This window comes from Buceros rhinoceros, unplaced genomic scaffold, assembly GCF_000710305.1.
Source record: "Buceros rhinoceros silvestris isolate BGI_N320 unplaced genomic scaffold, ASM71030v1 scaffold1414, whole genome shotgun sequence".
NCBI classification, from domain to species: Eukaryota; Metazoa; Chordata; class Aves; order Bucerotiformes; family Bucerotidae; genus Buceros; species Buceros rhinoceros.
Genome location: NW_010409914.1, coordinates 121,116 through 145,079, shown reverse-complemented (window position 1 = coordinate 145,079; position 23,964 = coordinate 121,116). Strand labels below are relative to the sequence as shown.

Genomic DNA, 23,964 nt, shown 5'->3' with positions numbered 1-23,964 from the left:
CCCTACATTTCACGAAAGTATTTACTGATTCCTTCTTTTACCTGTGTTTTAGAAATGCTTCAGGAATCTCAGTGTTCATCACTTGCTTCAGTAGAACAAGCACCTTCAGGGCACTAATCTCTTCTTTAGATAGTTTCCTCAGTTCGATCTGATCAACTTTTAAGATTTATTCTCTTTCACCAGAAATAGGTGGCAGCCAAACTCCTCAGATCCTTGACAGAAATCTGAAGTGCTGTCATAGTTTACAGCAGTCATTAAGGGGGGAAAGGCTGTCTCTTCAAGCTATACAAATCACAAGAGACGGTCTCCCTCACTCATCTTGCCAAAGTTTATTAATTAAAAAAATCATTTAGTTCACAGGACAGCCACTGTTCTTCCTTCCTCTTTCATGTGGAATGCAGAGAGTATATGGTCTAAAATTAGTTCTTTCAAAAGAAGAAATACTGACTGAAAGAGAGACCATGTAGACAAGTTCATATTTAAATACAAGCCCTAGTTTTAAAAGTCAAGTAGTTTAACTCACCAGTGATACTGTGAGGCATTCACTGCAACGCATAATACCCACCATACACCTCAACAGCATTTTTTTAATTCCATAAAAATTTGCATTTTTGTCTTTGTTATTTTAATGTGGGTAGCTCAGATGCTTATAAAACAATTACACTTACAGCCAATTTATAATGTGAACCAGTGGCCTGACACAGTGGAAACATTTATAAGGTATCTCACATCAAAAGAGCAAATCCTATTCCTTTTCATTCTGGGTGTTTTTCTCAACCCTACCCAGAAGCCTTATCAAATAGATGTCTTTTATGGAATGCCTTGAAGCTACTTTGTACAAAGAAAGGGTGGAAGGAGGAGGAAATTCCAGACCTGAATTGAAGCATGTGTCACCTTTTCAAATTAAAATTCCTTGTCAGTTGCCTTGTACAGCCAAATCACAGCCAGAAGTCACTTATCATCAAAAGTTCTGCTCACTATCCACCTTGCAGACAAGCTTTGTTGACTCTGAAATTGATGATATCATCAGCTACAAAAACTTGATATCAAAGATCACCACTGTAAACTATGAATTGGCCAGCATAATTTCCACAGAAATTCATCTTTTTTCCTACCAAGCTGATAACACCAAATGTGTTTAGTGCCTTTGAACAGCAAAATTTACATTTTACAGTTCAGTCACTGCTGTTGCACATTTTAGGTCCGTATTAGGCAGGGGACTGCAGGAAGTATTGTGAGCTCCTCCGGACCTACTGCTTAAGGAAGAACAGTTAAGAAGAACTCAAAGTTTGAGAATTGTTGTTCACTACCAACCTGCTCATGACCTATTGACAGTCACCAGGAGTCGCAATTTTGCTTGTGATGTCCTCAAGTCAACTGAACTGCTTGACCTGTTTTTTTCAAGTCCTGCTGAGTAGCAACTACACTGTCATTGCTATAATGGTTCTTGGTCAACTGCACCGCAGGACTTCCAGGGGAGCCATAATTTCCACTTGTATCAGAGAGTAAAGCTTGTTTCAACTTACAAAATTAGATGTTGAAAAAGCCTAATTAAGTAGTGGAAATGGGATCAAAGGAAATGGAATAGGGGAAAATATGTAAAACCTTTGCTCGTTAGATTTACTTAAAAGTATTTTTATGATTAAATGTGAAATTCACAGATTCTTGAAGAAGTCCTATTTCTATCTGCATTAATGGTTAAATTAATTCTTTTCTAGAAGTGAAGTTTTGAAGCATGCGCTTTTGGAAATTTTAAGAACATAGGCTTAAATTAGATATATAATAATGAAATATATAATATTATAATTTCTACAGTCCTGCTCCAAGGCATAAAACTGATGAAATTACATAATAGAAATTTCCATAAAAACATTAAAAACATGTTGTCTATACATTAAATACATACACAATAATATATCCAGCTTGCTTAGTGCTAGAGCAAGGGAGAAATCCACTGATTTCAGAGATGCACTTTTGGCCATTGTTTCCCTTTTCTGGATCACATCAGCTATCTGGTAAAATATAATGTATTGGTAATACTTAATGTATTGTACTCTGGGCTCCTTCCTGGCAGTTTGTATTGACGGAGGTATTTTTTTAATAATTAATCATCTCCTGAATGAAATGCTTCCACATGTATTTAACAACATCTTGGATGCCTTACATACGCACTACACATTGCTGCAAAATGAAAACAGTGGACTGAGGCACTCTAATTTTAGAAAAATGCAAACAACAGCAGGATTACATTTTCTCAACTATTTAATTTTCCAAGGAGAAAGTAAGATAACTTGACAAAGAGTTTCAAGGAAGGAAATGCTTTTAAGTTGCAACAGTAAAAGACTAAGTGAAGAGTTCAAACTTCTATGTCAATACAGAACTTCAAATTTGGTTTAAGAATATGACTGAAATCGCAATAAAAATGCAGAATCTGTACTTCACATAGGAAACACTTATAACCCCCAAAGTCAGGAGTCTGTATGAAGGAAAGCAGTTATTCCAATAATCAGAATCTGTGACACTGATGCCATGAGCAGGAAGAACATTAAAATGGAATTTATATTCTCTCCCCTCTTTTGTGTTTTCTACAGTTAGCATCCTATTATATACAGCTGAACTATCCAAGTTGACAGTTCTAGTACGTGGACAGAGACTGGGCCCATTCGTCTAGCTCGGAGGCAGCGCTGTGCAGTTTTCCTGAGACAGGGAACACTGCAGGGCATGCACTATGCACTCCAGTGTCTGCTAAATAAGTAGGGTCAGAGCCGACCTGGAGGTAATAATACTGCCAGACCCAGCGCAGCTCTCTGCTGTGACACCAGGTTAGCTATTTACCGTGTTTCATCAACACATCCCTGATGCCTAGGTATCTCAGTTAGCCTCAGTGTTAAACGCTCCACCTTTTAATACCCTAGATAGCCCTGTACAGAGCAGAATGTACACAAGTCAATCACTGCGCTTGAGGTCTGATGAGTATAGGAAAGGATATGTCCTCTTCTTAGCAGTGCTACTAGCCCTAAGGCCTGAGCAGTGTCCCAAAGAGCAGTGTCCCTTTCCACTCTGTGCTATGTTATTTTGGTGCAGCCTTTGCACTCTACAGGCACTTGACAGATGATTACTGCCCCTTTCCTAACATGGACATGCACCTTCTGGGGTTACCATTTACAACTCTTGTATTATTTCTCTGGCATATAGTCCAGCATGAAAACACCACAGCCTAATGCTGAGATACTGTGGTGGAAAAAAACCCAAAACAAACCCCACCAAAAAAGACGAAACTGAGAGAAACCCAAAATCAAGCAAAAACCTCTCTTTGTGCTTTGCTGAATTTAACGAGCCTGCACAACGGCAGCTGTAACTTCTGAGGCCATGATTTGCAACACAGCCATCTACCTACAAACGTGTAACCAAAATAACTCTATTTGACATAGCAGAATGCACATTTATTAAATTCTATGGTCAACAGATCAGATGATAATTACCAAATGTGCAGAAAAGACTTGTCAATTCCATTCCTTAAACCATTCAGAAAAGATACTACTCATATGAAAAAAAAATTCTCCTCAGAGAGCTCTGTGTCCATGAACAGTCACATCAATGTCATCTTAGCACTAAAACAAGAAGATCAAGCCCATTTCTCTAGATGGAGCACAGTCAAGAACCTGATCCTTTACGGGAGAAAAAGAAGTCTTTTAAACAAGAGAAGAGGAGGGGCAAAGAGCAAAAAAGAGGAGAAGAAGGAAAAAGAAGGAAAAATGTAAAAAGATCTGAATAGAAAATGTGCTTTCTAAAAGTTTTTCATTTTTTCCCACAAAACTAGGTCTACTCTAATAAATGGATTCTGATCATAATGTACTACATCAGGAACTAGAAAGTGCCCTTACATATCACGGTTTCTCAAATCAGTCCCTTCTATAAAACATTTGTACCGACAAATGGCTCAGGAAGTAATCCATTCACACTGGGAAACAAATTATCCCATAACAATATCTGCAGAGCAAAGCTGGTACAAAATAAATATCTACTGTGTAATGCAAGTACTTAAAAAACCCAAGAATCTTGCTGAATCAACCCTTAGGTTATGATCATGTTCCTTAAAAGTACTACTTTATTATGAAAACTCAAAAAGATCTCACTCTAGATCTCTAACATCTAGATACTTATGTAATTTCATATTTAAGTAGCACAGTTAACCTAAATGGGATTACAAGAACCTGTTTATTATTATTTTGAATAGGACTACAAAAGATTACCAATAGTTTACTTCCAGAAATGCAGTTGCTCAACCAGTCATAAAGCAAATTTTCTTAATACTAACATCTTCTGAGATTAACAGTTGATGTAAGACATGATCTTCCAAAGAAATGACCATTTAAAAAATAACTCAGTCTTTTTCTTTTGAATAAACTGTGCTTACTGCTCATGTGTTAATCTTTCATTCTAAAACTCCAAGATTTAAGAGCTGGTTATTCTGAAAACATAAGGTATCACTTTTGATGTGTAAACAACATGGTGACTAACAAAACTGAACATCTCAAAATTCTTGGTTTTGTGAGACCTTCAACAAAAGAATTCCTATTTTCCCAACAGCTACAGACGTTAGGAACACCAAATGTTTCTGGTGCAAAAAGGAGAACAGGGTAAGGACGGGACACTTCCTGTTACAGTAAATGTGTCAGAATAAAGCCTGTTACCAAATAAAATACTTTTAAGCCTATACTTCCCCAGAACTCCATAATGACTAATTCTCACTGAACAGAGAAAAGGACAGAAGGACGATCTGTGCTTAGAAAAAAGTATCAAGATGACATCATTGCCTGTCTGCTAGCCAGGAAAGGAAGAGAGGGATTATCTGAACAGTGAACATCTGGATTGTGTATATAAAGGCAATGAGGGATTTTTATACATATTAGTTCACTTGAGTTCCACTGAATTTTTATCTTACGAAGAAACAGTAGTGCTACGATACACTCTTGAAAAAGCAACAGGAATTCCAGTGGTCTGGGTTAGTATATTAAAAGATACACAAACAGATTTATCATTCACTGCTTCTTTACTATATTTAATTGAAAAACTTTGGCAGATACTTGAACTTTTAACTCTTTCCTTTCAAGTTAAAATAATGTAGCTTGGTAACACTGGTTTTCTTCTTTCTGTTAGGGTTTCAGACACAAAAATTGTGAAGAGACATGATTCTGATCATCCTGAAGATCAAAATATACTCAAGTCCCCATCTCAGTACTGTATAGGCTGCTTACATGTGAAATGAAAAGATCTTACATGTGAAATGCTTCAATTTCTTAAGAATAATCACAGAGTCGTTTTGGTAGGAAGAGACCTTCAAAATCATCAGGTCCAACCGTTCACCCTGCACTGCCTGGTCAACATCAAACCATGTCCCTCAGCTCCACATCTAGGCGTCTTTTCAACACTTTCATGGATGGGGACTCCACCACTTCCCTGGGCAGTCTGTTCCAGTGCTTGGTAACCTTTCAATTAAGAAATTTTTCCTAATATCCAACCTAAACCTTCCTTGGGTCAATCTGAGGGTGCTTCCTCTTGTTCTGTCGCTTGTTACTTGGGAGAACAGACTGATCCGCACCTCGCTACAGCCTCCTTTCAGGTAGTTGGGGAGAGTGGTAAGGTCTCCCCCCAGCCTCCTTTTCTCCAGGCTAAACAACCCCAGTTCCCTCAGCCGCTCCTCATAAGACTTGCTGTCTAGACTCTTCACCAGTTTCATTGCCCTTCTCTGAACACACTCCAGCAACTCAGTGTCCTTGTAGTGAGAGATCCACTTGCAGCCTCACCAGTGCCAAGTATAAGGGAACGATCACTTCCCTACCCCTGCTGGCCACACTGTTTCTGATACAAGCCAGGAAGTTGCAGCTGTAATACTTGTGCATAGACTCAACTAGTCTGCATATAGCAACTCTATAATATTGCTGTGCAAAAAAATCAACTTTATTCTAGATTGGAAAACTATGCAAAGAAACATTCTTACCTTGAACGGTTAGAGTTGCTGATGCTTCGGCTTTTCCAACCATATTTTCTGCAACACAAGTATATGAGCCCATGTCTCCTGCCATAACTTTCCGGATTTTCAAGGTATGATCATCACGGATTTCATATCTTTAAGTATACATAGTGATAAACAATGAATAGGAATAATAGAACATTGCACAATTTCTGTAAGGGTAAAAGCAAGGGGGATTTTGCTCTCAAATATTTTTATTCCCACAGGTTCCCTAGAAATAAAAATGTGTATAAATCCTTCTAAACTGGTAATGTAAAAATAATTTTTTAAAAGCAAAATATATCTAAATATTTGAAAACCTTATTCTGATTCCATTTGCAACGTGAGTCAGTTTTACATGTCTGTAGAATTTCACTGGCTTAATACAATGATAAAGCTCTAACACAGAACAATTTAATTGTTATACCTCTATTAACAAGTAAATGTAATAATAGTTATTATTCTCCCTATAATTTTGCCATCTGAATGAAGGATTTTTTTTTAATATGGTTGAAGAGGTTGTTCTCAAGATCAGAACTGCTTGAAAGTCAAGGTAAATCACAATTCATTCAATAATTCTTTTTAAAGAACAATGTGGCCTTTTATCATTTCCTGTCCCTTCATCACCTTCTTCTATTCTTTTATAATGAAATCAATGTGTTTCTTTTTATGAGAAGTAGATTTTCCTCTTAAAAACACTACAGTTTGTATTAAAGCAATGGATCAGATTAACAGAAAGCTGGACTTGTATGGCCAGAGCCAACTGTCACATGGATTCTCCTTTCAATCCTCTCCCCTAATAGGTTTTTAACTTATAATTGGGAATTCAAAGTAAATAAGTAAATATTCTATTGATCACAGAACGTATTTCTTTTTAATATGGTGATTTATTTTTTTTGACCTGAATTCGAGCAATGACGGAAAAAAAATCTTAATTGGAAACTTAGGAACAAATCCATGTATAACCAAGGCATCCTTCTACATTACCAGACTTCGCCAGACATTATTCCAACTCCAATATATACATGATATTGTAAACTAATTTACTATTTGTTATACATTTCCCACAACTTTTAGTAATCACAGAAGACTCTTCACGTGAAGAATGAATCTGTATAAGATATTACTGACTGACCTTGGTTATTTTTTATTATATTGTTTGTATTTTTGTATTTGTCGTGTCTTGTCACAAGAAAAGCTTGACAACAAGCCATTCTTAAGTTTCAGTATAAATTCTAACTTCAAACAGAGCTCAATGGTAATTAGAAATGTCCTGTTATATCAAGCCAGGCCTTATTCATTCCAGAAAAAGAAATGCAAGCTGTCAAATGTTGAATGGCTAATATCATATACCTAGCAAGATATCATAAAAATGGTAACTCCATGTACCGCACCTTGCTTTTGGTAATTCTCCATCATCTTTCCTCCATCTTACTGTAGGGACTGGGTCACCTCTTGCCTCACACTTGAACTCTGCGCTATCATCCACAGTTACAGCCAAATTACTTGGTCTCTTCACAAAAGATGGTCTCTCTGAAAGGAAAGAAAAAAAGGGGGTTAATCCAGCAGTTCTGTGCCCAAATTGTGATTTTTCCTGAATTATGGCTATTAGAGCAAGGGGAGCAGGGTGACAAATCTGATAGAAGTGCCTCTGCTGCTGCTTCTCTTGCTCCCAGCTCCAGGCAGAAGGTCCACAGCCCTGCAGATGAGCAGTACTGTGAATCTGAGGCACAGGAGGCAGATGCTCTCAACAGTGACTCAGGACTCAAGTCAGACTTCCTTACTTTGTATGTATGACTGTCACAGCTAATATAGCTAAAGGAAAACACAACCTACACAGAAAATCTAAATACACCCCTATCCTCAGATAGAAGCAGGCCTGCTGCCAGGACCCAGACAAATGACCCCTCATCGGCTGCACTGCTTCAAAAAGACAGAAGGCACAAACCAAACATTCGGAGGTTTTGACTCAATGGTGCCTCTAAATTTGAAGGCTAAGGTTCAGTACAGTATCTCTATCAGGTTGCTTGCAGGAGTCAGCAGCAGCTAGTGTTCAAAGCAATTGTTTCTAGAGCTACTTTAGAAAGACAGAACTTTCTTTCACTAGCACACATAAAATAAAACAAGCCCAAAACTCCCACAATGTCCTATATTTTTGTTCATAAAAATTGCTGTTATACCTGACACGGATGACACAGGTTCTGGCTCACCAGAGTCATATTAATTGCTCCATACTTTTTTTTAGGCTGTCTGAAACAAAATGGATCTTATTACAAGCTCTCCTATTTTGGCAACTCAGCTGCTAGCTGGGAATTTCAGGAAAGGGGTTGACACACTTTTCTGCCTGTAACAGGGTTCAAAGCTTTATGGTGCTGGGCTATTCACAGTTCTGTAGTTCCACACCAAGCTGGAGTGTAGTGAGGTTTGCACAAGTGCAAGGAAGAAAAGTACCAGATGACAACAGGATGTCCATAAAAGAACAGGGAAGGTTTAACAGGGGAGTGCTTGGAAGGCTCCTTTGCCTAAGGCAGGTGACCTTTTTACCTATAAACCTGTGAACGCTCTGAGAGAGTTGAGAAGGCAGTTGAACGTTTTGATTTTGATATACAAATATCATCTCCCCGGAACTGGAAGAGTCTGAAGCCATTGGCACTATCAGGAAGTGTGAATACCCAAAACGATACCACAATTTCTAATAGCAGTATAAAAGCACCGGACAGAAGGATAGAGAGACAATCCCGTATTCTTAATGTCTCGTGTTTTTGTTTGGAAAAGGTAGTTCCTAATATTGCTTTGACTTGCCAGATAAAGATACAGAGATTCAGTATTATATAACCTCAGTGAATGGTTCAAAAAGGACTGAAGTGGAAATGTGAACTGAACAAAAAACCTATAAAAGAGCTTTCTTCACTCTTGAGAATGTCCAGAACGACTGGACACTTGTACTATAGAACACTTACCTTTGCTTGCAATGCTATGCAAATAATGTCAGTTCTAGCATGGGTTTGTATACAACGAGTGAGAAATAAAACAGAGACCTACAGACATGAATCTAGCTGTGATTTAAAAAATACAAATACAGACGTTCTCCCCCAACCCGGCCCCTTTCTTGTAGGTGCAGTAAAATCCAATCTGAATGGAAAAAAATTCTGGATTAAACCTCAGAGTGAGAAGAGTTTGGGGAAGAATATTTAATTTAATTAAGCACGAGCAAAAGTACTGATCTGGTTAGGCCAGGACTGATGCACAACAGAAAACCCACAAGAGGCACGTTGTTCTCTAGATCAATTTCCTAAAGGAAGAATAATAGTCTGAGAGCTTTTGTCTGCCCATTCATAACACTCTTATTCAAACGCATAAATGAAATTAGCACTGATTTAACTATCTCTCTCTCTCGCACGATTGTTTGGTAAATACACGGAAAGCTTAGCACGCATCACTTTGAAACTTTCTAATACTACAGTTTCCTGCAGATTCTAATACTACAGATTCCAGCATGCAATCCTCCCTCTGAGCTAAAGCAAAGACCTAAAAGCAAAAGTTCAACTTCTAAATAACCAAAACCCATAAATGGAAGATCTATGTTGAAAGATTTTAATATATGAAGTCAGCATGTTTCTCATGCTTTTCAAATGTATCTAAGGCCTGACTTGAAAGAATAAGGTGTATTAAAGATATATCTAGACACAGACTGATATGACATTCAAAGCTTTACTGTCCTGTTTGAAAAGAACACCGTACTAGTTTTCCCAGGCTGAAAATCAGAAATATGTTTGAAGGGAAAACAAGATACAGAAAAATGCAAAGACAGACCTCTCTCTGCAGTGCATCCTTCTTACAGGCATTCAGCAACAGTAAGATTTTCCAGCCTGGATTATGTAACAGTCTACACCATGACTCCCTGCTTAGTAGTGATGAACAATCAACTGGTACAGTTAACTACGAGCCCAGAGCCAGAACTTTAATCATGTAATTAGGATTTTCTTTCAATTCTAGATTTTGCTTGGAAGTTCTACAAGTCTATTTGACAATAAACATACTCCTAAAACAGTACAGTGGATCACAGGGAGTCTTCCTTAGCTTTTAAAGCATTATACGCTATTTTGATGGATATTTAGTTTCAACAACTTTAAGGTGGTATGCAGTCTCATTTCATTACAGAAAACCCTGCTTCAAATAAGACTGTAAACAGGACTGCAAGTTGCCTCAGACCTAACACTAAAAATTAGTTAAGACAGATCAAAGAACCAAAGACTGACAAGACAGATCATAAACCTGAATTAAAAAAAAAAAACAAACCACCAAAAAACCTGCAAGAGCCAGGACTACTGCAGCAGCAGTCATGGAAACCAATGTGTTATGAGCCATGGCTTGAATATTCTCATCCTGTGATGATAAAATGTCTATTACTTCTGCAGAAACGTCTAAGCTATCTCAAGCCCCCCCTACTTTAAAGTAATGTGGGAAAAGTTTTGAATGAATACTACCAAAGCTGCATCTACAGTGGCCATGAGACAGTTCTCCTATGCTGAATGAATTCTGAGATTGCACTTGAAATTACAGCGTCTTTTCTGCAACAGCAACAAAAAAAAAAACCAAACTATTTTCCGCTAAGCTTAGTTATCTCAAATGAAAATGTAATTTTTGATGCTCAGAGGAGCTATCATTTGGATCACCTGAACAAGTCAACCTGTTGCGTCTTCACAACACTCAGTAAACACAACTATATATTGAAGGATAATATTTAGTATAGAAATTTAAAGTGATTCTGAATTTCTTCATTGAGAGGGAAAGATTAAGCCTTTGCTTCTTAGTGATGTTAATTTTTGTTTTGCTATCATTTTATAATATTGATCCAGTCAGTGGACACTTGAAGAAAGTGTCTTCAGATAGCAAAAACAGGCCCAGGTGGAGTGCAAAGCCATCAACTGTCACCCATGTACTGGAACACAACCATGACAAAAACATCTTCTACATAAACAATGAAAAGGAAATAGATGAGAATGATCCTTAAAAAAAGGCTTATTGGGAAAAACAAAAGTTGAACATTTTCATTAACAGAGTCTTCAAGGAGGAGTTCTTACCTAGAACAGTGAGCTCCGCAACTTCGCTTTCACGTTCTCCAACCATATTTGTTCCAACACAAACATATTTGCCAGCATCATTCTTTCTGGTGTATGTGATCATAAGCTTTCCTCCTCTGATCTAGGACAAGTCAAGAATAATAAAAAATACTTCATTATAAACTACTTCATAATATTTATTGACTTGAAAAAGGTTTTGATACAGATAACAAAACAAAACAAGGTATCACTGATTTTCCAAATCATACAAAAAAGTGGAAAAAAATTACTATTAATCAAATTTCCTTCTCTTATGCATAAAGCTTGCTTTTACACCAGTATTTTAGAAATCTCTTAGATTTGGACCCTATTACTCTTTCCTTCATTCTGTGTTACGTAATACTGGCTATTCAACAGTCTGTTTAATGCTTGTTGGCCGGAAGGTCTACAGCTCCTTCCTATGTACTACTGTGGTTTGATATAATCAAGTGGGGGGTAAAAATTAGGTCTATACATAAATTCTATTATCGCATTAAGTGCTGCTGCAATTGCTTTTTCTTGACAATAAAGATGCGTACATTATCCTACCATTGGTCATGCTTGTTACTATTCATGAACTTTGAAGGAAAGGACTTTTATTCTTTAGTTCTTCACCTTTAAATAAGTAATTTTAAAGGCTGGTAAGCAGCTGGGAAGAAGCAATTAAATCCTTACTGGGAAATAAATAACATTCTGCTCTGAATCCTGAATTTGGTTTTTGGAAGGTAATGGTATTCCAATAACCTCAAAATTAGAAAACTTGGCCTTTTTGATTTCAAATCTTATTATTTTATGTAAAAGTATTTATGAAGTGCTTATGAAAATACCTAATCTTCCTTTAATAGTATTTATTCTCCCATCCAATTGACAAAATAGTTGACAAGTTTCAAAGCTCACCAAAATGCAGCAAAATTTGTGTACGCAACTGATTACATACCATGTTTACTTTAATACATAAAAATCTTACTAAATCACATTACTTACATTTTTAAGGATCATATGCTTATGAGTCCAATCACTTACAAAAAACACTGTGGCTGAAGGCATGGGTGGAAGAACACAATAAATAAAATCCACATATAAAGCTACATGAAAGGGTTCAATGTGGTCAGTGACAAGGAGTAGAGCGTTCTCAATATGAGCTATTTTGCTCAAGTTGCCTGCAGCTAGAAATCTATCCCTGAAAATTTGACATCTTGAGCAGCGTTGGGCTCTTATTATCATTGTAAGATGTGCGTGCACAAAGATGACAGTCAGTTATTGAGATAAATGAACGTGCATGTGTAACGTAGATAGTGTCGCATACAAATTTCATTCTGTTGCCTTTGGCATTCGTTGTTTGAGAACAGAAAAGGCATGTCGCTTATCATCCAGAAATCTAGTAATGCTGAAATTTCAACAGGGATTCAAGGCATGAAGAATGAAAAAATAAAAGTGCCCTGTAAATACACATTTTTCAAGAATCTGTGTGCCTTTTTAGATTATTGACCACCGGAACTGGTAAGCATGAGAAGCGAACATAAAATATAACAAGAAGACTATCTATATTTATTCCTGGTTTTCATCTCCCTAAATCACAGAAAGCTATTTATTTCCAATTAATCTATGCAAAGGATTTCAAAAAACAATTTTAGAAAGGTTTCCACATGCATTTGGGAGTATTTGTATATCCAGATACCTATGCAGAAAAAAACACATTTCATGTATATCAATACTGAATGCACCAGATTTAACAAAATAATCTATTTACATATCACAAGAATTTACTAGTTTGGCTGATGATTTCAAACCCATATAAACTGAAAGCCGTGGTTTTCATACACACCTTAAGAGTTTAAGACCTACTGAATTTCAGTAGCATTTGTGCTTAAGAATAACCCCATTCAGACCCATTCCAATATGACATAACTGTCTATTTTGCACATATACAGCAAGAACAATCCTAGAAATTTCTTCTAGGAATCACCACAAGCCTCTGTTCAAAGCACAGACGGAGAGAAGCATTAAAGTAGAATAATTTGAACAATTAAAATATCATTGAAAGCTGCTTTTCTTACAAGTTATTTGAGATTTTCATGAGAAGGAGAGTCGGGGAAACATTTCCTCATGGACGTTGAGGCAACCTTCCAAAGATGTGACATGCCTACTGAAGGAAGCTGTGCTTCCAAGATGGAATTCTGAATGCATTTGGATTATTTTTCCTAGGGGCTTTCATTTGTTCTTTTATTTTTTCCTTAAAACAGAAGAAGGGTTTAGAACTTTAGCTACAATGATGGCTATGCCACATTAAATTGTGATGAATTACACAGTTACAATAAAATGTACCACAAGTGTATGTGGAATTACATATGTCTGTAACTAGAGCATTCACAGATGGCTAGAAGAAAGTATTCCTGCTGTTGGGTCACTACCCAAGTTTTCCACTAGATTTTTAACAGTTAGGTACCCACCATCTCAGTAAGATTAATCAAGCCCTTCTATTTTTTAACAAGACATTACAAATTAAATCTGCAGCTATAATGTATTTATGTTCTCTGTGTGCAATGTCTGCCGCTTTTTCTCTCAACAGGAAATACCCAGAAATACGGAACGTAGACCAATGGCTGTAAGTAAGAAAGTGGACAGTTAAACCCATGCATGTGAATCTTTGTAGGAACACATAAAGAACTGCTGCTACATTTCTTTGCCTTACTAAGTTAATATCCAGTGAGTCCAATACTGTAAGTTTAAGCGCAGTATTTAGAGCAGTATTTAAAGAGCCAGACCACCTCTGGGGCCAGCATCTGAAATCCTGCAAATCAAAACTCTTGATAATAAAGGCATTTTAATTTGAGTGCTTTGGCTCTTCTTATATTTGTGCTCCTGCCCCAGAACATAGTAGCTGGAGAGTCGGGCAGTATAACATTTCTTCCCAAAACTCCAGAAAAGTTGTTACTGTATTGAATACAAAGAAAAGTCCTTTCTTCCTAGTAAAGAAGATACAGCAAAGAGTTTTATTAACACCACTCTGGTAGATACTGCATACCATGAGGAGAAGATTGCTTGGCAAACTCCAAAGCTTTAAGTCCAATTTTGAAAACACGGAAGCAAGTATCATGTTTCATTTATAGAGGAATGATGCCAAGGCATTCTTTGACTTTTCACACCTCTTCAGAATTTTGTTCTGCTCTGTGCCTACCAGCAAATTTATCAGGGCTGCAAGCAGAGAATAGCACTGCATACCGATGAGAGAAGAAGATTGTGATCAGCGGTTACAGATGATCTTCAGTTGCCTGTAACACGTATGGATTGTTGCACGTTTGTTAAGAGAATATATGATAGCATGGTGACTTACTAAGACTTATTGAAAGCTATTTTCTACGACCAGCCTGACTGACCATATTTTGCTCCTCATGAGTAAGTTGTTCATTCAAGCAAGTCCACTTCATTTATTGCTTTAAACAGTAGTTGCAGATGTTCATACAGAAAACTCTAAGCATCCACAGAGTTAACTAGGTCCAGAATTGTAAATTATGGCCACCCAGCAGCAAGAAATCATATACAAATAATGAATCAACTCGGTCAGCCAATAAATCAAATCCATAAAAACTTACCCAAGGGTTCCACAACATACTACCAAGTACTCAGTATATTTGTACACATATATATTCTAGGACCGTATTTCACATACCTATGCATGTTGTGTGTGCATGTGTAAATTTCTGTATGTATAAATCCATACCCATCTGTCTGTTCTAAGAAATATTTTTAAATGTGTGGGTGAGTAATTTACTTTTCACAGAAATGTGCAATGAAACATGAGAAAGAATAAAGCCATGAGAGAAATGCTTGGCAAGTTTAAATTTAAAAGTTACTGGCATTTTTCAAAATTTGTTATAGCTCCTAGTTTCATTCTATTTAGTAAATGAAACCTGTTCTGTTGCAAAATAATTCTAAAGCAAACTTAAATCAATAAGACAATGAAATTTAAACTGCAGAGTAAAACACTGACCTCTCTTTGTACAGACAGAGTTTCTGCATACGCAAGAACACAGATTCTACATATTTCTGTCTTCTACAGCACAGGATACATGATATCACATTTTATTTAAATGAAATGTGACAGGCATGTGATATTAACCTGTCAGACACAGTCTTTGCTTTAAAAACATAACATCTAACTATAAATGACAGTAAAACAGTTAAAGAACAAGGCACTACAGGCAATTCTAATTAATAGTGCCACCAATGGTAGATACATGTTTTCATTTCTTAGTTACGAAACACAGAATTTGTTCATTTCCCTCTGTGTGGTCTGTCATCCCAAAACAGATTAGTATATCCGTATTATGACTTATCATCTCAGCATAGACTGTCAGCAACAGAAGACAACTATGCAGTTTTAACACAGCTGAGAAAAAAGAGTATAAATGAATACCTGCCATAATTTTTTTTTAAATGTGCATCTTGTTCCAAGCCTTGTGAAACCCATGTATTCTTCTCTACCTATTAAAGCATCCTTAAATATCAGACATTAGACATCAAAACATGTTTGGAATACGTCTTCAACAATGACTATAATTTGATTTTGTTCAACTTCAAAGTTCAGACAGAGGAGTCTGTCCTGCTTTCGGTTCCATTCTCTGGGACCACAGGAAGGTACATGCTACCTCCTCCAGATCAAACACACAAAAAAATCTATTTGAAAGAAATTTAAAACATACTTTCAAGTGGTCTTCCTGCACCGTAAATCTGTCATGACAAAGTGCAAGTCAATTGTTCCACTCTACCATACAGATCAACAAAACATTCTTCCAATGATGAGAGGACTGAAGGTAGCGTCTAAAAAGGATGGTGCAAAATGCATAGGAAGACAGCTTAACTTAAAAAGAAAGAGCATTTAAGGTAGACAAATGAGAATAGATTCAAGCTGCTGCTTCTGGCACCCCTGCCAATCCAGCCAGGATACATCAGAGCCAGAATCAGATTCATGTCCGCTCATGAGACTGCCTTTCCCCTCTTTTAAGGCCTCATTACTAATGGCTATATCTACAATAAGATGGGTATCTACAAAGGCTTAAGGGTTATCTGTGTCCTGAATTGTTTGGTGACTTCAGAAGCAGATGAGGGTTATTCAACCCTTGGCATTATCACAAAATATCAGCATTACCATATGTGTTTGATACTTCAGCCAAGATACTTCCACAAGATCGTGGAAATAGCCGAGACACACGCAGAATGTCATAAATCAACTTCAGAAAAGAAAACTCCATACCTCAGCATATTCAATTTTCACAAGTTTAGAATTGTAACAATTCCCAAATCTTCTTTCTACAAACATTTGGCTTTTGTTATTCACAAAGGAAGATTTAATTCAAAATAGGTCGTATTGGCTCACATTAATCACAGCTCACTTCTGAACAGACAGCTATGTTTATATGATAATATTTGAACCAGTAAAATACTTTCCTGAAATGTTTTCACAATTACAGAACAAAATATTAACTATGTAATACCTCCATCTTTATTATAAACTAAAATTAAAATCCTCCTACAACAAAAGCACGTTATGACTACCTTCATGCCCTTAAATCTGCTTTACCAAGATCTCTTGTTATTCACAAAGGAAGATTTAATTCAAAATAGGTCGTATTGGCTCACATTAATCACAGCTCACTTCTGAACAGACAGCTATGTTTATATGATAATATTTGAACCAGTAAAATACTTTCCTGAAATGTTTTCACAATTACAGAACAAAATATTAACTATGTAATACCTCCATCTTTATTATAAACTAAAATTAAAATCCTCCTACAACAAAAGCACGTTATGACTACCTTCATGCCCTTAAATCTGCTTTACCAAGATCTCAAAAAAAAAAGAGAAAAGAAAAAAAAATAAAGAACAGAAAAAGACAAGTAGCAAACATTTGCTTCAGAAACTGTTTTTCACAATGCTATATTTACTGAGTAGAGAAAACACATTAAACTTAACAGGCTACACATAAGCACATCCTATGTGTCAGTAAAAAATACATGGAATTAACCAATCTTTCTGTAACACCCAAAGAGAGCCCAACTGAGCCCAACATGGGAATGACGTGTTTGTAATGACAACTATGCTATTTCTACAAAAATGTCTATAAAAATTTAACCTCATGCATGAATCCCCCCTGGATGCACTGGTGCATACGTAGATCTCACTACAACCATTGTTTGAAATCAGAAATAAAAGTGAACTTGAACTGAACTCAGTGTCTGGTATGTCCTCACTTCTCTCCCCTTAAGCAAGTCAGATGATTTGAAGTATCTGTTACATAGGAATTTTCTTTTAAGCATCACCACCACTGTGTTATTTACACACCTCCAAGGATAAAATCCCAGACCAGCTGGGGTTAATTTGCCACACAAAATTTCTCAGTTTTTAATTACGTTACCTAAAGTATCACAAATGTAACATGGAAAAATAATCCTAACAAAACACAAATTTTAAAATGTATAAAAAATTTCTGGTAACCATAAAATAAACAACATAGCCCAAATCTACAGAGGAGTTCAGCAGCCTATGAGCCACTGAGAGTGCCTACACTGCAAAAGATAGATGCAAGGCCACTCTGTGGGGCTGCATCGAAAGGTCACCAAGAATGAAGCCAAGGGCAGTTTCAGACTGACGCTCCAGGGAGCACAGGGGCCCATTCACATCCCCACATAAGACTCTGCAATGACTTTGCATGCTGCAGAGCAGCCTAAACCCTGCAGACGCACCGTGTGGGGGGCGCAGCGTGGAGGAGGGAGGAGTACCACCACCATGCCATGTCAGAGGGGTATGGCCTCTGCGGCTGATTTCAAGGGGATTTCAGTTCCTAGCTGTTACTGTAGGTATTGATCGAGGTTGTCCTGCTTTTCTAAGCCTGGAGTTAATGTTGGAGGACAACAATATGGATTTAAGACAACCTGGTATTTCAGGGTGTATTTCGTCAGTAGGAAATTTCCTGCTTTCCCCTAGGAAAAGAGTTGCTGTGTAGAGCACAAGTGTCCAGCAGCAGAGTCTCAGCTTTCAACTTCAAAGCTCAGAAGTATGGGTAGATAAAACTTTACTAAGACTTGTAATCTGATGAAAGACTTTTCTCAGTGTACTGATCTCTCGCAGCCATTGTGCCAAAATGTAGGATTTTTCAAGGTCCTGATATATGGTGTTCTGAAGAGAACTGTTCTGGCAGGACTCAAGTTATCAAGAGCTTTGAAGTAGACATTCATAGGTCGTCTTCTATGCGGAGCTCCCACAAGAAACTGAAAGGCCTTTAACATGCAAACCCAAGAGTCTCCCAGAATTAAAAGTATATTTGTGAAACAAAACCAACAAAATCATCACAACCTGAGAAGAGAGAACAGAAGTTAAAAAAAAAGAAAAAAGAAATTCTAGATTTTTCTCTTGGTATAGGTCTGTGAAGTGGGTTGTTATTTTCATCTTTTGGCTTCATTCATTCAGCGATCACTGAGAAGCAGCAGATTTGTCTCAGATTCCCACTTGCCTCAATGACACACTACCCCTCTGAGACTGGCTGTCCACTGCTGGCTCCTCCCTGAAGGGGATGCAAATTACAGACTCCGGGATCCTTCCCGCGACCATTGCACTTCCTGCACTCAGTTGCCTGTTAAAGATTTCCTCCCTGGAGCTGGCACAGCAGCTTCCCAAGGGAAGAAGGAATTTCTGTCTTACTCCAGGGGTAAACCTGAGCCCACTATAGCACAGAATACAAACTGAGAAGCAAACTAAGCGAATAGAATTTGTCACAGGTGGCAAAAATGCAGTGGATTCTTCCACACATTTCCAAGACAGTAGTTTAAATAGTTTTAAATTTTTAGACAGATTCAAAACATTTTCTTTCAAAACTTTACAAACAAATATACTTCCAAAGAAGTGCTGGCCCTACCAATTAAACATTACAAATACACAAATATTTTGCAAAATGTAACCTTGAAAAAAATATAAAATGTTTTCTCACATAACTAAAAAACTACCGATTCTTTGACTTTTGACAAAAATGATGTGTCCTGGAAATGAGACCACTCTTCAAAAAGAGCATATAAATCCGGGTTAAGCTTTTCTTGATTTATCTTTGACTGAGCCTAAGATTAGTAGAACTCTAACTTTTAAACTAGGACTATGCTGGACATATAAAGTTATGAATATATTAAACTTTTCACATTTATGTAACACTGTCAAAAAAAGGAACATATGCACCACATTGTTCATTTTTCAAGAACATTTAGACACTAAATTCATATATTAATCTGTCACATTTCGCTCTTACACCAGTGATTGTTGCAGCTCTTGTGACGGCAACACATGCAAATCATAAATCACAGATTACCTTCTATTTTTTTTTTGTCTGCACACAAGCTTTGTGCTACAGGACTGAGGTAAAAACCAGCAGTCACAGGCAACCACAAGCAAATCTGACTGTAACTTTCATTTTTATTGAAGGAACAGTGAAAAGCTACTGGGCTAGACATTATAGCTCCAGATAAGGACCCTGCTTGGAAGATGCTAAAATTTTAACGTATAAAGAATAAGGAGCAGAATGTGTGCACAGGCAGGTAAAGATCAAATTCCCCAACTACCCCAGCCCACAGAGCAGTCCAGCATCATTGTTTTTATTTTTGTGCTCCACTTTCGATCCTCTAGACAGACTCAACAGGCAGTGAATGACCTGTCCATTCACAAATGTTCAGTCTTTTGTTGCCACAGGGGACTGTACAATACAAGCTGATCCTTCACAACGGACACTGAAGCCAGGAGCTACTTTGAGCTTCTGTTACTCTTAAAATAAGTCAGTGCAGGTTGCAATCAAGTAGAACAAAGCATACACTGTTCCCATTCTCTGTAAGTACCGGCACCATCGTTCCCTGATGCTCACGTTTCCCATCTCCATCCTTTAACTATGGTACCTTCTGAGAATTTTTCTTTGTGGGCTACTGCTAGGCTCGCCACTGAGAATTACGGCTCCAGTGTCAGCAGAAACCAGTTCTGCACTTCCCACTCAGCCCTTGTCTTTGGAGCAGCAAACCTCTTATTGCTCAGTGTGTAAATGGAAGTGGTTACAGTGTGAATAGCCAAGGAGAATTAAGAGACTGAAGCCCATAGAATGGTGCCTCTCCCCTTGCCTCATCTGCTCGTGGTTGGGGGCCACTGGAGCTATTCATGGGAGCTCTGGAGCCCTGCTGGGATAATTGCTTCCTTGGCAGCAGTTTCTTGCTATTCCTCTCAGATGCCACAGTGGATTTAAACTCCTAGCACAATTTTTGTTGTTGTTAAAAGCGTATTGTAAACTGCACCAAGAAAAAGGTGGAGGGAAAAAAAAACTGGCTGGAAGTGGGGAGAAACTATTCTGGACACTGGAAATATCAGCTGCTTGACTTTTTCCATTTGTATTTACAAAGCAAAACTATAATCTAGCCGGCCAAGTTCTGTACAGAAATCAGTGTCTCCTGTTTGTAAACATGGCAGAGAAATTGGAATTACTCAGCACTTTCATTTCTCCAGTTTTTCTGGTGGTTGCCTGCATGCCTTTTTTAAAACTAGTACTATCCTAACAAATATAATAAGCTTTGACATAATTTGTGTGAGAAGTGTAAAAACACATAATGAATAGGAAGTAATCATTACAGAAAACTAAAAGCATTACCTGACCTGATTCCTTTGGTACAAATGACCTTTTTTATGACAGCGGCACAAAGTTAAAAACTGCAATTATATTCCTATAATAAACTTTCCTGCCTAAAAACACAGAAACAGCCACAGTATGCTTCCAAACCAGACACAAACCCAAATGTCCAGTCTGAAGTAAACACTTAACTTTTAAAGACATCACTGTTTCTTTGCCAGCTACTTAGTATGACAAACAGAAAAGAATATATACTTTTGCATCTAAAAGACTCATCTTAACATTCTGGCTTTATTTTTCAAAAGCAGATGACAAAAGTTAGGAGTACTTGGCCACTGGGTAAGGTAAGGGGTAGTTAACAGTTCTGACTACCAGATGGACGTGTTGACATATACAGGTAGCTGAATTTGCAATTCCACTTTTAAAAGCTGGTCCTGCATGCAGGTCACCAAAAGGTGCTCCCTGTAGCCCACAGTACGCAGTATACTGTGTGCCCTGTGACCAATCGGGGACCATTTACAAATGGGATGAGTAAGAGCTGCCCTCAGCTGCAGCCCCACCAAGGTCGGACATCACCACTCCAGACACTCCGCAACTCCCGTCAGTGCCCCCAAGTACATAAAAGTATTTCTAGGAATAATATTTATGGCTGGCATTTCTCTGTGTCGTTCATGTTATTGCAAATTTTTCCTTTGATGACTCCTCCCCGTACTGACGAACTTCAAGGAAAGGTAAGGAAAATGATGCAAAAAACACACACTAAAGAATGCTGGAAAAAGTTCGTGCAAGTGAAGAGTGAAGGAAGACAGTATTTTAAGGATGGCCTGATAGCATCTACACAAACAAAAGACCTTATCAATAAGGTCCCTTAGTTTTCCTGCCTCCTTTTCCAACACAAACAAACCAGGATCAACCACTACTGCAATATGTAAACAAATTTCAGCAGGTCACATCAGCACTCTGACGTCTGCACCAAGGTATAACTTTACAGAAATTTTTGGTAACAGCAAAGTTCACCCTTGTTTATCTTAGAGTACGTTTGCTCCAACATAGATCCACTAGTTTCATTTATGTCCAGAAAAGGCCAAGAAATTATATTTGCTACCCTTGAAAATTCATTTTTAATCAAAGACTAGTAATGTGGTTTCCTTTAATTTCAAAATTAAAGGAAAAAGTTCTAAAATCCCTCAAGTGTGATAAGCATAAAACCAAAATAGCTGAACTAAGAGTTCATCAACTACGCATTGTACTTTGCATTCTCCTATTAGAGATTATACTTCATGTACTTCATACAAGATTTTTTTCTATGACAGCCATATTGTTGACTTCTTTGAAGGAAAAAGAAAGCCAAATTCTACTGGAAACAGAAGTCAGTTATGACCAGAAAAATAATAATTTTAGAGAATGTTTGATATAGAGGGAAAAAAAATGTTCTGATTATTCTCTTCACCTTTCAAATGGTTCCATGTGTTACTACACGTTTGGCTGAAGTACCATAATACCTTAAAAAGTTTTGTTCTGTGATAAGATCCACTTTCAGTGATCTCATTGCAATGAAATGCTCTTTTCCCCAAACCTAAAGTTTGGCAAGAAATGTTTGGTAAAATATAATATTACTATTTCTACTATATTTCAGAAAAATGCTTAGATATTATTAAATTTCTGAATACAGAAATTCTGGAAAATCCTATGAGATTCAAACTTTTGTTCAAGATCTGTCAGAACTAAAGCATAAATGCTGCATTAGAGATGTTATTACTGATGCTTTTGAACATCCATACAAAGAATTATTTGACATGCAGGCCATTCTATGCATAGAATATTAAAATACCATATTTGGTGTATTTAGAGTTGCCTTTACTAATGTGTTAGGTTTTGATCTAGGCTCATTCTGCTCACACAGCAAGCTGATTTCATAGCAGGATTGCTTGGAAATATACCACAAAGGTATGTGCTTATGATCCTAATGGTAACGTTTCAACGAATGTTTAGGAGAAATTCACCTGGAAGTGGAGGATCGGCCCTCTGCTGAGCCTGACGCACCTGTAGCCCAAAGCAGCAACTCTGATCCTGAGACATAAGAGGAGGCAAAAACCAAAGCAGGAAGAGGGATTTAATGAGATGCACTCTTCCTTGAGGAGTGGAAGACCACAAGCTCATTAAGTGGGGATCTAGAACAAGGTATACATATGGGATTCTATCAGAAAGAAATTTTAGATGCTAAATGAGTTAGCTAAGCACCTTGACTCTGCAGTGGTTTGAAGTATTTCTTTTTCTGTATGATCATGAGGTTAAATAAACAATACATTTCATTTTCAGAAAGTTCTTTTGTGGCATTGTCAACTACTGTTCAAACGCTTCCAAAGGAAAAAACCACTGGATCACTTCTAACTGGAGTTAGTATAGCTCTTGCACTGACTGTAAGTTTCCAGACAAGTCTAAGAGAAGGAAAATAACATATATTTAACTGAAAGGAGTAAGTAATTTAAGGCTTGTTACCCAAAATATTGTGTCAAAGTGTTCATAGAGAGGACAGAAAAGGATACAACACTGTCCCATTAAAATTTCAACCCTTTCAACTGAACACAAAGTGGAAGTGGACACAGAATGACTTCACATATAGCCGGGATGCTGCAAATAGGTACCTACTAGGTGTAATGCCTGTATGTCTATTTTAAAGACTGTGCTTTGTAGAAAGTAAGGAGGAAAGAATACAAAAGCAAAATGTAGTAGACTGTGCTGCTTGGGATTAAAAGTAATCTCCACCATTAGCAGAAAGAAAAATTACATTGGCATTCTCCACTGCACCTGAATAAATAGGTCATCTTTACCTTATAAAAATTTTCAGCAGTATCTAGTGTCAATTCTCCAGTGAGAATACGTGGGAGCAATTTGAAACAATGTAGGAGAGAGAATAAAAGAAATTTTGGTATCTATTCCTTTTATTATTTCATGAACACAAACCTGATGACCATTAACAGTATCCAGAAGCAAATCTGGCCAATCAAATTATGTATGTTTTATCAGAGGACAATCTTAGAAAAAAAAAAATGAAACTTGCTAAGAACACGTTTATAGGGTACAACGCATTAAAAATAATTTAATGCATATTTAGAAAATCTGTGTCAACAGACTTCCCATATAAAGGAGTGTCCTTGGCTAGATATCAGTCCCACAGACAAGAATGGTATTTGCAAATA

At 37.3% G+C, this 23,964-nt stretch overlaps 1 protein-coding gene across 1 annotated transcript in view; it reads right to left on the bottom strand.

Annotated features, from left to right (window-relative positions):
• The window catches only part of ROBO1 (roundabout, axon guidance receptor, homolog 1 (Drosophila)), a gene marked incomplete at its 5' end in the record, with an annotated part of 114,032 nt that overhangs the window by 76,201 nt on the left and 13,867 nt on the right, over window positions 1-23,964 (bottom strand). Inside the window, 3 exons of the mRNA XM_010135390.1 lie at window positions 6,002-6,129; window positions 7,408-7,546; window positions 11,098-11,218. Of these exons, the coding sequence (XP_010133692.1) occupies window positions 6,002-6,129; window positions 7,408-7,546; window positions 11,098-11,218 (388 nt within the window). The remainder of the gene's footprint in view (window positions 1-6,001; window positions 6,130-7,407; window positions 7,547-11,097; window positions 11,219-23,964) is intronic.